This window comes from Colossoma macropomum, unplaced genomic scaffold (genome assembly GCF_904425465.1).
Source record: "Colossoma macropomum unplaced genomic scaffold, Colossoma_macropomum, whole genome shotgun sequence".
Taxonomy (NCBI): domain Eukaryota; kingdom Metazoa; phylum Chordata; class Actinopteri; order Characiformes; family Serrasalmidae; genus Colossoma; species Colossoma macropomum.
Genome location: NW_023494792.1, coordinates 39,833,189 through 39,851,761, shown reverse-complemented (window position 1 = coordinate 39,851,761; position 18,573 = coordinate 39,833,189). Strand labels below are relative to the sequence as shown.

The window sequence follows — 18,573 nt, the reverse complement described above, 5'->3', positions numbered from 1 at the left end:
TTGGGTTGCAGACCCCTGGTATAGACTAAAAAATTCAATAGCTTCTTTACAGGAGCCAATATTATAAAACCAAATGAATTAAAGTGTCCCTATTACTGCAACTTACTACAACCAGCAGAATTTGAAGAAAGCCTTGTGTGAATATTAATTAATGGTTTAAAAATGTAAAATTCAATACATAATTTAATGTAAGGCCCAAAACTGTAAAACCAGATGCATTAAAGATGTTTTCATAGCTACAGGCAGAATACCTTGCAAGCAGAATTTAAATTGTGTTTGCTTGAATTATAATGAACATTTTATATCCAAAAAACATCAATAGCTTCTAAACTGTACGGCCAAAATTGTAAAACCAAATGCACGAAAGAGTCCCTTATTATTGCGACTACCTACAGCAAGCCAAATTTGAATTAATTCTAGGACTTAATTTTTGATTATTTTTTAAACATCAAAAATGTATTTAATTCTTGACTGTAGGGCCTTACATAAATCCAAATACATTATAGAGCTTATAGTTATTACAACTTACTACAGCGTTTAATTATAGTACATTTTTCATAAAATTCAATAGCTTCTTTACTTTAGGACCTAGATTTATCAAACTAAATGCATCAAAGAGTACCTATTACTGTAACTAGCCATAGCATGCATAATGTAAGTGTTGTGTTGAATTTTATTTAATATTATAGGCAAAAAACTCAATTGCTTCTTTACTGTAGGGCCCAAGTTTGAAAGACCAAATACAGTGAAAAATACCCTATTATTGGAAGTAACTATAGCAAACAAAATATAAATTAAAGTGTTGTGTTATATTTTTATTAATATTGTGTAAACTTCAGCTTCTTTTCTTTAGGGGCCAAAATTGTAAAATCAAACGAATCAATGAGTGCTCTATAATTGCTACTTACTACACCAATCATAATTCGAATCATAATTTACTGTATGGTGCAAAATTAAAAACCAAATGCCTTAAAAACTAACCTGTTACTGCTACATACTACAATAAGCAGACAAAATATATTAAACCTGTCATATTTTTGCAACAAGCTACAGCAAAGAAAATGTAAATAAAGCATTTTTTATTTTAATTAATTTTCCAACCACAATTTCAACACCTTCTGTATTCTAGGGCCAAAAAATTAAAACCAACCGCATTAAAGACTATTCTATTGTTGTTACATATCATAGCAAGCAAAATCTGAATAAAGCATTATTTTTATTTCAGCCTCCTACAGCAAATAGCAATTGAAAAAAAAGATTGCATATTTATCTTTTTATTGATTTAGTTCAGTATTTTATCATCCAAAAAGTAGAATGTAGAGGCTACAATTGGAAAAACACTTGCATCACAGAATTTCCAATTCTAACAAAATACTACAGCAAAAAGAATTTGGAGAAAGTATTTTATTCAAATTTTCTATCAACAAAAAAATACCAGTTGTATTCTTGTGCCTATACTTACACTTTTCAGAGTGTTCTATTATTACAACATATGTTTACTTTTTTAATTCATTAAAATTTATAAAAACAGTTCTTATTGCTTTAGTATTTTGCATGAATAAACCCGTCCAATGCATTTGATTTCACAATTATAGGTCCTACAGTAAAGATGCTATTGAATTTTATGGCGGTTGGAAAATTAAACATTCTTCAGATTCTGCTTACTCTATTATGTTTTAATGATAGGATAGTCTTTAATGTATTTGGTTTTATAATTTTAGATGTTATTAAAATGTGTGTTGGAATTAGCTAAATGAATTATAATTAATCAAAATGCTTTACTCATTCTACTTGCTGTAGTATATAGCAATAATAGGATGGTCTATAATGCATTTGGTATCATAAATGCCGGCCCTACAGTAAAGAAGCTATTGAATTTCTTGTAGTTGGAAAATTCATTAAAATTAATCACAAAGCTTTATTTAAATTTTGCTTGCTACAGTATGCAGCAATAATAGGATAGCATTTCATGCATTTCAATTCATAATTTTAAGCCCCATAGTATGGAAGCTATTAATTTATTTGTGTTTGCAATATTAATTAAAATGAAAATGATTTATTCAAATTTTGCTTGCTGTTGTGTATAGCAATAACAGGATGGGCCATAATGCACTTGGTTTCATAATGGTAGGCCCTACAGTAAAGAAGCTATTGAGTTGTTGATGTTTACAACATTAATATTCAAAAATAAGGCTTTCTTTAAAATCTGCTTCAAGTAGTAAGTTGCAGTAAAAGGGCATTCTTTAATGCATTTGGTTGTACAATTTTGGCTGCTACATTAAAGTTTCTCGTATATACATTAATTGAAACTCAACACAACCCAATATATATTCTGCCTGTTGTAGTTAGTTACAATAATAGGGTACTCTCCAAGGCATTTGATTGTACAAACCTGGACACTACAGTAAGAAAGCTATTTAATCTTTTGTTTATGAAAATTGTTATAATCCAACACTAGACTTTTCAAATTTTACATGCTGTAGTAAGTTGTAAAAACTATAAGCTCTGCAATACATTAAGTTTTGTAACTGTTGGTCCAACCAAAAAAGAAGTTATTGACTATTGTGTATAAAAAACCAATTAAAATTCAAAACAGCCCTCAAATTCTACGTATGGTAGGAAGTTGCATTAATATGACAGTCTGTGATAGAAACTCGCACATTATATCAATAACAAAGAAATAATAAAGAAGATGTATCATAAGTAAAGGTAGTAGCAATAAATAAACATAACTGAATTAAAGTAAGAAGTTTGATTTATAAATAGCAATAAAAGTAAAATTATCAGTAAAAAAAATGTAGCCACAAGCGGCAATCTGCAGGGTCCAAGAACCAAGAAGACAGCGAGGGTTCGCGTGGTTGCCTCTGGTCATAGAAGGTAGCAGATGTTTGGATTTTTATGAAAGATCTCCTTTTCTTATGATTAAGATCACTAAGTGATATGTCTGCTACAATCTACGCAACTCCGTTTAACGTCCATGACAGGGATTCAAACCCACAACCTTAGAGTTCAAAGGTGGACGTTCTCATGATGAGCCACAAAACCCCTGTGGCACAACTGCAATTTCTAGAAGCAACAAGGAACCACGCACCACTTTAGGACAAGGTAGCAGCATAAACAAATTTCATGCCTCTGGTCATAGAAGGCAGGAAATTGTTGCATTTTTAGGAAAGACCCTTTCTTAAGATTAAGATAATTAAGTGCGTGTCCACAACAACTGGTACAGCACCGTCCAACATCTATGACGGGGAATCAAACCCACGACCTTAATCTTCAAAGGCGGATGTTTTCATGGTAAGCTACAAAAGGACCACAGCAGACCTGTTTTTTTTTTAGATAATTTATTGGTATGGAGCAATAAGGAACCAAGCACCATTTTGAGAACTAGTTCCCAGTTGTGACTATTGAGTACTATGATTAGAAAATTAAATTATAATACACCCTCAGTTTGTCATTTTGTATGTGTCAAATCTGTTCATAATTAGACAATTACTGATGTATTTTTAGCCTTTTATAGCAGAATAAGCCAGGTCATACCAATTTATTCAAATCTTGAAGCCACATTGTGCTTAAAAGTCATGATGTTTTCAATAATTAAGATAGTTTTAAGAAAAAATTAATTGTCTATTTTCCATCTTTTTTCAACTGTGAAAATACTACGTTTTTAAGACTTGTATTTGTAAAATTGTCAGGCATGACATTCAGAAATGCTCTTTGCCTAAGGACGTACAATAAAGCTTTTCATTTATTGTATATTTCAAGGATGACATTTGCAGTTACTGATTTGACTCCCTCTGGTGGCCAGAGAAAAACACAACACTTGTTGCTCTGACCAAAATTAGCTGAAATCAAATTATAGGATTTCCTGTGCAGTTAAGCAACCTACACACATTTGCAAATTGATAATTCTCATTAAGATGCATAATTTGAAACAACTGTCATGTCTTTTTTGGTCAGAATCAGAGCATAACTGACAGATTTGTGGTCCCCTGTTTCAGAATAGGCCAGACTGAACTGCTTGATCCATAACTTGCAATAACATTGTGCTTAAAAGGCAAGATTTTTTAAAATAATTATTAATCTTGAGACTTACACGGTTGTTTTGAGATGATGCAAAAACATTTCAGCAAGCAGTATGAAAACAACAGATTTACAGAAAAACAAGTTTTTTTTTTTAAAAGACTTGTATTTGCAAAATTGCCTGGCTTGGTGGAATACATAAAATTCAGACACTTTCTTTGCCACAAGATAGATATTGCAAAGTCTAGGACCATAAGTATGTTTGAAGTCATAATTTGCATTTAATGCTGATGCTCCCTCTGCTGGCCAGAGAAGCTATTACCAACATACAGATTATATAGCCAACCTGGGTTTAAGTCAAACTTCCACATTTCCTGTGCAATTTTGGAACATACATATAATTGCAATGTTTTAGATGTTAATGAGATATGTAATTTGAAACCATTATCTTTTCTTTATTTCCATCATAGAAGGATATACTGACGTTTCAATATTTATACACTAGATTAAGCACTGTAGGGACTTTAAATGAAGCTTTGCATGCTTCCTCAGGAAATAGTAATGTACATTTTTACCAAGATTTATCACAATCACATAAAAACTAAAGAATCTATAGCCACCTAAGTCAGAAAAAGCCAGGCCGAACAGATTCATTGATGTCTCACGAACATTCTTTGCAATAAAGTCAAGGTTCTTTTTTTATTTACCTACAGACTCCACAAATTGTTTAAGGAACAACATTGAAACAATTGGCTTAATATCCATAGACTAGTTTGAAAAGATAATTTTTCAAATATTAATCAAAGAAAAACTTTACAGAATTTTAAAACACTTGTATTTGATATCATTCTCTTATGTGGCCTTGTTGAAAGACAGATCACACTAAACCACAAAAGTGAAATGATCTCAGACAAATGGAGACATTTGTTATCAGTGCTTCATAGCAGATCTCCACCTATATGGTACAACTTAACATCCATGAAGTCAAAGTTACAAATAACCAATAACCAGTGTTTTTGAAAATCAGTTTCAGGTCACAGCATACAGAACATATCAAATGGCAGGGACTCGACAGCACTAAAGTAGACATGTGCCATGGGCATAAACGGATTTTATTTATTAACCTTTTGTACAAAGTAATATTAGCTCATCACATTTATCATATGTTTTCTCTACTTTCATGACTCACTCTTTAGTGCTGACCATGTTGTCATAAGGGCACAGGACTATGGTCTAACCATGAATATGTCCTGAACCACCTTGGCCTGCTTTAAATACTGCCAAATGGTTCCTATTAAGGGAATCAACTGGCAGTGGCCTACTGGCTAAAAGCGTTTAGGGTACCAGCAGTCAGATGAAACCTGATTTCATGAATGTGGATGGAACTTGGACACCAAAAATCTTACTTGAATACAGTACAATTTACAAATGTAGCTTCTCTCACATTTAATAGTCCAGAGGATGAACAAAGAATTCTGCCCTGGAAAAGATTTACAGAAAAAGGTCTGTGTTCAATTGTTTCGAAACTGGGATCATTCATCTATCCAGCTCATCTACTTAAACATACAGTAAGTAAAGTGAGAGGTAAAACATGAGGGTCATTCCTCAATACACCTCTCTACTTCACATTAAAAGACATTCCAAGTAAAACATTTTCAAACAGTAGCAGCAGTAACCATCTTTAGTCTAGTGCCTAATTCAACTTTTTTCCCCTAAAAAGTTTTGTATAATTAAATCATTCAGATGTAAATTCAGAGTGGTTTGATGCAAAATGCACCACTGTAGAGAAACTAACTGAGTCAATCATTTACAGCTGTGGTGACAGAAACCATTGTCTTTTTTTATTGTCCGTAAAAGCCACCTCACAGAAAGCCATTACATGACATGGTTACGAAAACACTCCCTGAGACATTATGACAGTTTTGTGCTAAAGGTTTGGCCTAAAACGTACATGTTTTAAAATACCTTAGAGGCAGAAGGTTATGCAGGGCACTGTAAGGCCAAAATAGTACCCACAGAATTTTTGGGGGGTTTATCACTATTAATCATCAACATGCGTAGGTTCACTTGTTGTTCTAGATAGGAAATAAAATGGCTATCTGCATCGCAGACATCATGACCCCTGGTTCCTATCACCAGCACTGTAATGAAATCCAAATTGGTTAGTTTGTCTACAATGCATTTCACATCAGAATATTCTGATTTAGTTTATATTTCAATGACTGAATTATGCAGATAATTTTAAAAATTGATGGAACCTTTAATGTACACCTTTGACAATGATACACACACACACACACATTTAATTCCAGCACACACCCTGCTAATCACTAGCTGCATGCGTCTATCAAGTGAGCACTAGCAATCCCCCCCTCCCCATTTTAACTCACCTGGATCTAGTGGCAGAATTACTTGATCACTAGATGACATGACTCATGCAGAATAACCAGTGAAGACTGCAGTGTAAATGGACTAAGTTACGCAACTGGAGTTGGAAAAAAGAAAAAGACAAACAGAGCTAGCCACTTTCTCTCATTCGTTACAAAAATGTTCTTATCATTGCTTTTGTATTACAAATGTAAGAAGTGGCTGGAATTAAAAATGACACCAACACACAAGATTCATGGACTAACCAATACGGAGAGCTAAATATGAAGAATAGCCACTTGAAGTCATTATGACAATTTAGATCATAATGTCAGAGATAATTCAATATGCTGTTGCTCAACATGTAATGTCCACTCTTCCAATTTTTTTTAAGTTGTGGAAAAAAATCAATACATTTTATTAAGGCATCCGTGTTGAAGTGCATATTTTGTAAGCAATTTCGCTCTGTGTAAAATGTGTTGAGTGTGTAGAATGTGTATGAATTTGATAGCATATTTCTACTCATCACTGCTTAATATTATGTTCTGTAACATTTTTACAAAAATCCATAGCTATTCAGAATTTCTGCAAGCAAAACCTAAGAGACAGGGCATTTTACTTTTTTTTTTCTTTACAATTATTTAAAAGTAATGTGTGGTGCCTTTTTACTTCTAGTTATCTCTGGGAAGAGCCTGTTGTAATCTTTTGTTTAATTTACTTTGGCAACACACTGTAAAATAAATATATAATTTCTAATTACCAGGGGAAAAGTTGAGTACTGTACAGGAGCTCCCACCAACAGCTGGGGTGGGGATGCTTATTTGTTTATAAAATGAAAAGCCCCAAAGGAGGTGGTGGGGTCAAAAAGAACTTTGAGGCTCATCTTCCAACTCCTGCAGAGTCCTCCATATTAGAAAACTGTTATTAAAGCACGTGTGGCAACCCAGCAGAAGAGGGCAAACACAAGTGAAGGGAGTCTCTGACCAATATTGTGTGAGTGTGCACGAGTGTGTATGGGGGGACATCATGCTCTGGAAAGCAGTTCTTGAGCCCAGCTCCTGAGGGCTGTTGTGGTGTCTTGTAGGTAGATCCATGTGCTATTGGTGAATGCCATCACATGGTTCTGCACGCAGTGGAGTGATACTTCACCACTGTAGGAGAACAGAAGTACTCAAATCAGGGCATCAATATGGATTTCAGCAATCAAGGAATCTACAGCCCTCAAAAAAGTCCCAACAATAAAAGCGGTCTTAACTGAACAATAACAGAACATGCAGTCTTTTAAAGATTACAAAAAAGCCTTTAAATATTCTTTATAATAATGAAAAAAATGTGCAATAATGAAAATATATCAAAACAGAATGTGGATCATGAAGCAAACCGTCAACTAGTCATTGCTGATTTTGCCAACTTAACCCACGCCCCCTATGTACCAAATCACTTCACTGCATTCAGTGCATCTGTACTAACTGAAACATTACAGAAAAGAGAAGTGCAGTAAGTGGTTCTGACTTGCAGGAGTCTTGCAGTGATTGCCAGCCGTGCTGCATCGCTGTAATGAAGTACTGAAGGGTGGGGAGGACGAAGCTCTGATGCACAAACAGCATTAGCTCCTTCACAAACTCCAAAAACTGGAATACACTCTCTGGAGTGTTGGCATTGATCTGTGAGATGCAGACAAAAACTCTCACATTTAACTGCTAGGGAGGGCAACGCTAATAATATTACAGACCATGAAAGACTAAGTTAACATGTATGAGAAAGACAGAGTTACATAAGGTACTACACATAAGCTATGCCTTGTTATTAATTGACAATTATGCAAGTTTTTCTGAATTGGGTAACAGTGCCACTTTTTAATTGCTTTTTACCCAAAGCTATGCTATGGACATGCTAACTCCCCTTTCATTCACAAACTTTTTTTCCCTTAATAATGCATGGCTAAAGTGCTTATTCTTTTGAGTAATTTAATATTTAAGTTATTGAAATGCATACACAGTTTACAAATGTATATTCTGCTCAGCCACAGGCATATTTCCACTGTAAACAGTCTTTTAGCAAACACTGCTGACCCTGCTAACAGCTAACCACTGACACTATATAGTGTACTACAATAACATCTATAACTTCAACCATTTTTTTTAGCTTTTAGCTGGAAAACAGCAAGTTTCTGAAGAGTTAGCTGATATCAAATGTGATAAATTGACAATTATGCAAGTTTTATTCTGTTAAATCTACATGAGTGTAAAATGAGCCTGAATTTGAGGTTTATCCACATTCTCACTGAGATGCTTCCTCTCCACATAGTTAAATGAAACTCCCGTTCCTTTCTTTTTCCTTGATTTTGTCTGATCTGGTAGCCATGTGGATCCACATGCTAGTCAGCTCTGCCAGCATATTTAGTGAGTCCATGGGCTACAAATCAGGCAAAATCAAGGAAAGCAGGTAGGAAACTATACAGCCTATACCAGCCTAGACTGACTACCCCTGCCAAAATGGCAGATCACCCATAAGACACTGCATAACGACATCACATTCCTAAGCATAAATCAGACCGAGGCCGATTCAAACGGTGCAAACCTGACAATTAATAAATCTTCTGGATTAACAATATCCATTCTAAAACAGTAAACAAATAGAGATTATATAGTGACTGGCACTTCAAAGAAAGAAGACTGCGACTCACCCATTCTATGAGTAGAGGTGTGTTCTCTTGCACCAACAGTATTAATTCTGAACTCTTCTGTGCAACAAAAACTGCAGCCACCTTAAGCTTCTCAAGAGCTGTAACTAGTAGCGGACCCAAAGCCTCCACAGCCAGAGAGTAGTAATAAGGTGTGCTCTCAGCTAACCAGCTAGACACACACATATACACACAAACTTAAATCCAAGGACTGATGCAAAAAGATGTATTTTAATAGTGTGCATTTATGTTTTCCAGTGTGTTTTGTGCTTTATCACCTGATGCCTTGCTGGCTGTAGTAAGACACTTTTCTCCAGGCCTGCTGGGACACAGCGGCAACTCCGGTTCTCTCCAGGTACAGTGCTGTGGTGGACCCAGCAAATGTTCCATGTGACCTCAGATCATGAGCAATAAAACCAGCGGCAAACACCAACATGGCCATCAGCAGCCGTGACCACGGGAAACCCTGACAGCGGATCTTCATCTGCAGAGACTGGATAAAGTGGGATAGGGAGCATAGGTGATCAAGTGAGAATAAATGTCTAAAAAGTGGAATGCCTGGAATGCCCTTTGTAATTTGCTGCTTTAAAATTTAAAACTCAGTCAAGTATAACACCAGATGTTCAATCAGTTACATCAACAGTTCAGTTAACTACCATAAAACTTCAAGTAGGGTTAAGCTAATTTCGAATTTAGATACTTTTGTCAAAGTTATTGCAGTATAAGCATCTTTGTGTTTTAAACGTGATTGGCAAACAAATAAGAGTCACTTTTCTTCAACCGCAAACTGTTATACTCTCCCTTTTCATTTTGGTTGGTGTTTGTTACATTGGAAGTGCGCGAGAAACTGCTGGCAGATCACAGAATGAAAGTAGAAAGAGAGAAGCCAGATTCACAGTCCATCACTCTGAGAGACGTTAACAGTGCAAATATAACAAAGTAAATGCTTGAAAGCAGAGAGCATGTCACTTGTGCCAGAGAATGGAACATTCTGACCACTGCTACACCACTGATAAAATGTTCATCACGTAGCCACGTGTGCAGCTCGCAGGCATTCCAACCAGTCTTGTTCACCTCATCACAAAATACAGGCAAAAACTAAGAAGTCTGTTGTCAACACGGAAAAGCGAATCAGGGCAGACACTGAAAAGCTAGAGAGCTACTTTGAATCCACAAACTAGAGGCAACAGATGGACTAAACAAATATACAAACACTATGACATCATATATCATCAGGTTCTGCAAAGTTAGCTGTATTTTAAATACAGCATAGGCAAAATACAGTAACAATAAACCATAGTTTACAGCTAAACCAGACAGCTTTGGAGGGAAAAGGAGGCAGCCTCAGGAGCAGGGACAGAATTCTTTGCAAAATTCTCTCTGGAGAAAGGAATTTAAAAATAAATAAATAAAAAAAAAGGACTAAAGTTGAAATGCACATTGCTGCTAAAGACTCATCGTCAGTTTAGAAAAGCCTCCAAGAGATCACACTTACCAAAGGTAAGAAAAACTTCTTCCGCCCTCCTCCCTTACCCTGGCTCTCACCCCTTTCCCCTCCGCTCATCTCACTATCAACAACGTCAGCAGACTCTTCAGTAGACTTAGTCTCTCCACCCACTTTAAGGCGCTGCTGTGATCACATAGCACAAATTTTCACAAATACCTTCAACAAATTACTGGAATATTGCTCTGTTCCCTTCAAAACCTCAATCATCTATCCAGTCCCCAAAAACAAACATAAATAGACTTTCTGGACAGCATTAGAATCATAAGTCTAGTCTCAAAAAAGAGGGACAATGGCCATTTATTGTGGTTAATAATCATACACATGGGCATGTCTTACATTTGGAAAATTTCTTGTTCTGCAGTCCTGCCTATAAGGATAAAATGCTGAAGATCTTTAAGATGACTGACCGGTGCGATGAAGGCTGCCTTTGATCCATAGAAAACATGACAGAGAGAGTGGAGAGGCTCACATGGGGACAGATGTGCAATAGGCCCCAACCTGTTCACTACTGAGTTGGAGAGACTTGTTCTCATACCTAGTGTAGGGACATTTGTCAGGTGAAAAGCAGAGCCCCTGTTGCCAAGCAGCATATTTTTTTTTAGTTTTTTTCCATTTTATGCATTTTGTGCATTTTTGTGATCTAAAGGCCTCAAGGGAGAATGCAGAGCTACATGCAGGCTGAGTTGAAAACAGGATTGCAGTCACACTAATACAAGTAGAAATGCCGCTTGTATGGCTGGAAAGCCAGGAATCGCAGCTGGCTTTGAAGCGCTCGCTGGAGCACCTGGGTAATAACACATTCGCTTCTTTCCTTAAGGGAACTGCACATACTTAATATCGACATCAGAAGCCTTTGCCCCAAGACTTATGAGATTCGACTATAAAAACAACACGGTGGCTCTATTATGTTTTACTGGGTCTTGTTTGGACTACCAAAACCACAAAAAAAGAGGCAGCACATTATGAGACCAAAACTGCAAAACAATTAAACGTATGAGGAAACCAGAGTGCTTACAAACGCAGATAAGTCCATCTCCAAATGGTCGATGTTCGTCTTAAATCTTTCTCTTTGCCTTTTCGTTATCTGCGTTGCTGTGTGACCAGCAGTCTGCGCATCAGTCTTCAGCGTTAAAGGTTGGTGAATTAGCAGTTACACATTAACTCCAGCGTTTTAAGACCATTTATTGTGAAAACTGTGTTAGAACTGTGTGTTAAGGATTTTACAGCAAAGGAGGATTGTTATTTTACCAAAAAATCTGTTATTTTACCAAAAAGTTCTGCTGTGGAGCCCCAACAGCAGTGGAGAGATTATTCAGCTGCACATGCCTGATTCTCACCCCAAGCAGAGACAGGTCACTAATGAGAATTTTGAGGCCAAAGTGTTGCTGAAGTTTAACAAAGGACTCTGAATGTCATGTCTGTATGTATCTTGCTGAAATGTTTACATTGGAGCAGTTTTATTTCAACAGTTGACAATGCTTTGCACAAAACTGTTTGGTTTGTATACAGTTATTCTTGTTGATTTTTGTTAGGAAAAACCTGGAATGATTGACTTTGCCGTTACTTAGTCTAAATTTTTGTTGGAGAACGCCTTTGGTTGTGTTTTTGATTGTACACAAACTTTTTGGTGGATATTTTACTTTTTGTATATTTGCAGCTTTTCAATTGTATGTGTCTTGTTCACACTATCAGTTGGGCTTGTTTGGTGTGTCAGGTGGAGATTCACAAACATTCTGACAATTGCGCTTTGAAAGTAGCTAAAAAGTAGTGCACTACTTTTCAAAAAGTAGCCACTACTTTTTCTGGAAAAGTACCCAAATTGTAGCTAGCTACAAATTTTGGGAAAGTAATTACTACTTTTTCAGTAGCTATCCCAACCCTGCTGATTAATGAAACAAGAGGTTTGTTCCCCAAAGAAGTATTTAGGTCCTTTGGTTTTTCTCATATATAATAATCATTTAAAATCTGTATGTTTGTGTGTACTGTTTTGTATGCAGAGGATTCTGCAACATTGTTTTCACATGAAGGTAAAAAAGTACTGTAAAAAGTAAACAGAGAAGAACTGTTTAAAGGAGGGCTGAAAGATTTGGGAAAAAAAATCTGTGTTTTTCTGATTAACATTGTGATTTTAATACAGCTATTTTCTATACATTTTTTTCCAGACCTGTGTTTTGGCACAAAGCTTTAAGACTGAGTGCATTAGATTAGCAGTTAGTTGTGATTGTTGTGATGTCAGATATACATGAGTGTTTTGTAGCTTCTGGTTGGTCTGACTCACCTACAGACAGTTCACAAGCTCTGTCGTATTTAAATTTTACTGGACACCGCTAAGTGCAGGTGTGAACGATGTAAATTGGCATGTCTTGAAGACACATCATGATGTGATCACTCAAACCACCTTCGAAGGTCGTCAGGGACATATATGGCCAAATAAAATTTACAGTGTAGCCTTAATCAGCTGCATCATTACAGCAGAGATGAAGGCAGCTGTGTAGCCTCATTTTTCTCAAGTACCATTTGTTTACAAGTTGCATTACAACTTGCACTTCATGCTGACTAAACGTTTGCAACAGCCGTTACTTTTACACGAACCTAGACTTGCGGCATTTTTGTCTGACAACAAAGGTAGCAAGAGACTAACAGTGAATGTGGGTGGTACCCATCCTCCATTCACAAAATCTGATCACTGGAGACACATGAAAATGCCATGTACAGACAGCTACACATCTTGCCCTCCACTTGTAATCAGATCACTCGAGATGGACGTTAATATCAAGTGTGAACAGTGCCTTTTTGGCACCAAAATTACTCTAGTCATGTCATAGTTGGGGGTACTGTAATTGACGCTATGAACTTAATTATTGGGTTTTGTGTCGGACAACTGTATGTCATGGTATAAATGCATTTCTAAATTTATGGAAAACAAGCTTCAGATATTTTAAATAAGTTAGTTAGGATTCCCATGTGAATCATCTTGAAATGTCTCATTATGAAATGCCTGGATGGTTGAAATTTCAGAATAGAGATAGAGCTGTATATTTCAGCTTTTCCTCATTAACTTATTTTTTCAGGTGAAAGATGTTTACAATTATTCAACCCGGGAAAGTTCTGCAGATTTTAAGCTTATTTCTTTAAAATGAAAGTAGGCAGGGATACTTTTCATTTTGTGGAACCAGTTTTTTATCTTAATTTTAATTTAACAAAAGAACATTACAACCATTCATGACCAGTAAGTGAAACTGGACCCATCTGAATATCACCAGTTTTACCACTCCAACCTCAGAGAACAGTCATTTTGCTCACTACACCATGGTGCTAATGCATGTTCCATAAATTCAGAGCCTAGGTATTTTTCTTTTGACTCCTCAGTGATCTCATATTCGCAAGTGCAGACAGGTCCATTAGTTTCATGGTTTAGTGTGTTGTCAAAACAGAACACAATTAAGATGACACCACTGCCCATTTCATTACGTTCAGATACAAGATACTAAATCCATTGAGATAACAATAACAAAGTATTTCTTTAGCCAGCAAAATTAGTTAGCTAACTTAAGTTCCATGTTGACAGGATTAGTTTTACAAGGGGGGGTGAAAGGGTAGTTAACTGATGCTAAACTTTATCAAACGATGCACAGAATTTATTTTATTACATTTATAGGAATAAAGATTAATTTGGTGTTTACCAAACCAGTACAGCAGCGCTTTGTACTGTGTGATGCTACATACAACAGCGCAGCTTGGCACATTGTAGTGCAATGTGTCCAGTTTGTGGTGGCTTTAATAAGTCCCTTTTTCTTATGAGACATGTTGGCCTTCAAACATTAATCTCATGGTACAATAACTGCTGTGATGGCTTTCCATGGTCATATATTTTAAACTGTGTGTGTGTGTTCATAGGTCTCTTACATTGCAGACAGCATTGCAGTCCTGTATGTCCTCTGAGTTAGCTGTGGCCCTGATCTCTTCATTGGTCACTCTGAATGACTGAATAGTCTCCTGAAGGTTGTTCCGCAACTACAAAAATAATGCAACATATTAGCAGTAAAACACACACCAAAATGATATATATAGATGCATTTAGAAAAAAAGAACTGAAAGGAAGTCAGTTTATCAAAAAGCCTTCAGTTGTCAAAAACATCGAGCTGTGGTCTTTAAACATAATATAATGTTTGCCTTCAAATGTACTGATCTACAAAGGTTTGTAGAACATCCAAGAGACTGTCAACATAGATGTCAAAACTGCATGACTAATGGCAAAATTTCTTAAATATGGAGAACGAAACCCTTTTTCAAACTCAACTATGTAACACTTTCATATGTATGCCATAATGAGGCCCAATCCACCCATAAGGGGACCTTGTAGCACAGAGGAGATAAGTGAAAGTGGGTCAGAATGTCACAAGGTCTCAATATGATATGATTATTCATCAAGGACCTTCAATGAAGATGTTGACAGTTTTGTTCAGATTGACCTTTTGATCTTTGTATAATAAGCTGTAGTCTTTAAACAAATAAGCCAAAATACCAGACAAGCAGTCCAATTTCTGACATGTAATTACAAAGTTATTCAGGTTAGTGATATGAATCAAATGGCACCAACCATTTATCTGTCCATTTTATAATAACATTGTAATAGCCTTATGATTATAAGTGTTTGAGTGCTAAAGCGCCCCCTAAATCTGAACAAAATTTTGCATACCCCATCAGAGTTGTGGTTTCGAAATGACTGGACGAACTACTTATGAGTTATAGCAATTTAAGCTAGCAATGCCACGGCCGCAGTGATTAACTGATAAATCGACACTATGTTGAGTAAAAAAAGTCAAGATTTTTTTTTGATAATTATTAACCTAGCAGGGCCACAGAGTATTTCTAGACCAATTTCAAAATGCTGGGATCAAAATCCAGTCTAGTTTGAAAAGTATGGTTTTTAAACAGTTAACAATTACAAAAAACTGCATTTTTGTAATAAACTTGCAATTTGAAAATTGTTTGTCACACTGTACTACATTAGACTTACAACGTTATTTGACCAAAAATCATAATATGAACATGTAACATGTAATTGATTAATTTTCATGAATGGTGCCACCCCAGTGGCCAAATCTTTTGAAACTTCACTGGTTAGAAAGTGGCTACATACATGATTGGTTGATGGTGACCACAAATTTCAATGTATCAAATTGTCCTTAGAGATTCACTTATTCTGTCTAATAGATGCTACGTGCAAAATTTCCATATGATCAGATGTACGGATGCTGATAAACAGTTATGCAGCATTTACAGTGCCCCTAATGACCTATGCGCACAAAAATCGATAGGCTACATCAGAATCTTCAACAGACTAAGCATGTCAAGTTAAAAAAATTTTTGGGTGAAGGATTTTCAAGTTATAGCATTTTTAATTAATTATGAATTATTTTAAATGAATCCAGAAGGATTAATTAGCATATGGCAGCCATACTGTTTAAAGAGTAACTACACTCCACTATTTTCAGCTCCACCCCTGGCTCAACTTTGAAAAATGGTCAAAAATGGGTGGGGCACGCTGTGGGGTGCATTGCAGTGATCTACGGGTTTGGAGGTGGGGCTGGGAGGGAAACCGCACGGGCTGGGCTGCTGTGTTTTCATAGTAAGCTTTAGCTACCAGAAAACATGGAGAGTGACAGAATCAAACAGCACTTTTGCGACTGAGAGGTCTTACGAGGTTGACGATTTTTCTCTATTTCCATCCCCACCTTCGACGAGGGAAGGTGTTTCTGATCAGGTGGTGTGTCTTCAGGCTTAACAGTATGAGCCACTGGCTCAAGCCACTGAAGAGTTAACGAAGTGCCAGGAAATAATTAGCAGCGACTGGGAGAGAACGGTAGAACATTCCCTAAAACCATGACAGCTAACTTTAAATTATCTGTTCAGCAGGTCCATATTTGATATAACCCGAGCCCTGATTTCATAGATGCACTGAATTCCGAACGAATAAAAGTGCATTTCTTTGAACACCAAGTTTCATTCAGATTGACAACAAGGTCGCCGAATGCATCACCAGTCAGCCTGGGTTTGCTGCAGTGGCCCCAAATCCTTACGTTCTGCAAGCTGTTCACGGCACTTACCGGTGTTACGCTGTAAGAGTCATGTTCTTTGATTTTTCCAGTGCCTTTAATACCATTCAGCCCTTCCAACTGAGAGATAAGGGGGCAAGGATGCAAGTTGATCCGCACTTGGTCTCCTAGATTACTAACTACCTCACTGGCAGACCTCAGTATTTCAGGCTGAAGGACTGTACATCAGAGACTGTAGTCAACAGCATAGGAGCACCACAAGGGACTGTACTTTTGCCTTTTCTTTTTACACTGTACACCTCAGACTTTAAGTACAACTCTGAGACGTGCCACATGCATAAGTTTTCGGATGACACTGCCATCGTGGTGTGTGTAAGGGGAGGGCAGGAGGAGGAGGAGTACAGGAACCTGGTGAAGGACTTTGTGGCGTGGTGCCATAGGAACAATCTGCTACCGAACATTTCCAAGACCAATGAGATGGTGGTGGATTTTCGCAGGGCTGGGCCACTCACACAGCCGATTTCTATTCCGGGGGTTGAAGTGGAGAGGGTTAAAGACCTAAAGGTATCTCGGACTGCAACTGGATGATACGTTGGACTGGTCAGCCAACACAGACATCCTGTACAGGAAGGGGCAAAGCCAGCTCTATTTCCTGAGTAGGCTGGGGTCCAGATGTTCTATCAGACAGTGGTTGCCAGCTGTCTTTTTTATGACGAGATGCGACTGGACAAACTGGTCAGGCGTGCTGGGTCAGTGGTCGGTGTGGAACTGGACTCTGTGGTTAAGGTGGCCGAGAGGAGGACACTGATGATTATGGCCACCCGCTGCACATGGACATCCCATCATCATGGACAAGAGGAGCATGATTAGTGGCAGGATGCTGTCACAGAGCTGCTCAATCGACAGACTCAGGAGATCCTTTGTCCGTAGAGCCATTAGGCTCTTCAACTCTTCCCAGTGGGGCCAGAAGAGGAGAGAGAAGAGGGAAGAGGATAGATGACGACTGAATCTCCTACGCTAAATTACAGTTTTATTTTATCCATCTGCACATATGGACACCTTACTGTACATATTGCACTTTCTGCACACCTTATTGCACATCTTGAACATCTGGACACTGAACACGTAGACACTATTTCATTACCAATATATGCACATATTTATTCAGTATTGTCATTATATGCTGTTACCAGCGCCTACTTGTACATTCATTATTGCACTGCTTTTTATCTCATGTTATAGATCTTATTGCATATTTTTGTATATTTCTATATATGCGTGTAGACAGGTTACTGCAAATATTCTTCTTTTTATATTGCATCACGCTTATTATTATTATAACTATCCTGGGTTGTGTGACTGCTACTAGCTGCTAAATTTCCTTTGGGATCAATGAAGTTCTTTCTTTCTATCCATCCATCTATCCATCCATCCATTTATATATCCGTCTGTCCATTTATCTATCCATCCATCAATTTATCTATCCTTCCATCTATCTCAATTTATCTACCCATCCATCAATCCACCCATTTATCCATCCATCCATTTATCTATCCATTTAACTATCAAGCCATCAATCCATCCATCTCTCCATTTATCTATCCATCCATCTCTCCATTTATCTATCCATCCATCCAATCCATTTATCCATCTATCCATCCACCCATAAATCCATTTATCTATCCATCCACCCATAAATCCATTTATCTATCCATCCATCCATCCATCTATCCATCAATCCATCCATTTATCTATCCATCCATCCAATCCATTAATCCATCCATCCATCCATTTATCTAACCATCCGTCAATCTATCTTCCATCAATCTATGCATCCATCAATCTATGCATCCATCCAATCCATTTATCTATCCATTCATCAATCCATCCTTCCATCAATCCATCAATTAATGCATCCATCTATCCATTTATCTATA

The 18,573-nt window shown here is 37.0% G+C and overlaps 1 protein-coding gene across 1 annotated transcript in view; it reads right to left on the bottom strand.

The window, feature by feature from the left end:
* Positions 1-4,705: 4,705 nt before the first annotated feature.
* Positions 4,706-18,573, bottom strand: part of tmem214 (transmembrane protein 214) — a 35,121-nt gene continuing 21,253 nt past the window's right edge. The window contains exons 12-16 of the mRNA XM_036577166.1: positions 14,484-14,591; positions 9,349-9,563; positions 9,074-9,242; positions 7,900-8,051; positions 4,706-7,538 (exon numbers count right to left, since the gene is read on the bottom strand). Coding sequence (XP_036433059.1) covers positions 7,412-7,538; positions 7,900-8,051; positions 9,074-9,242; positions 9,349-9,563; positions 14,484-14,591 — 771 coding nt within the window. The 3' untranslated portion in view covers positions 4,706-7,411. The remainder of the gene's footprint in view (positions 7,539-7,899; positions 8,052-9,073; positions 9,243-9,348; positions 9,564-14,483; positions 14,592-18,573) is intronic.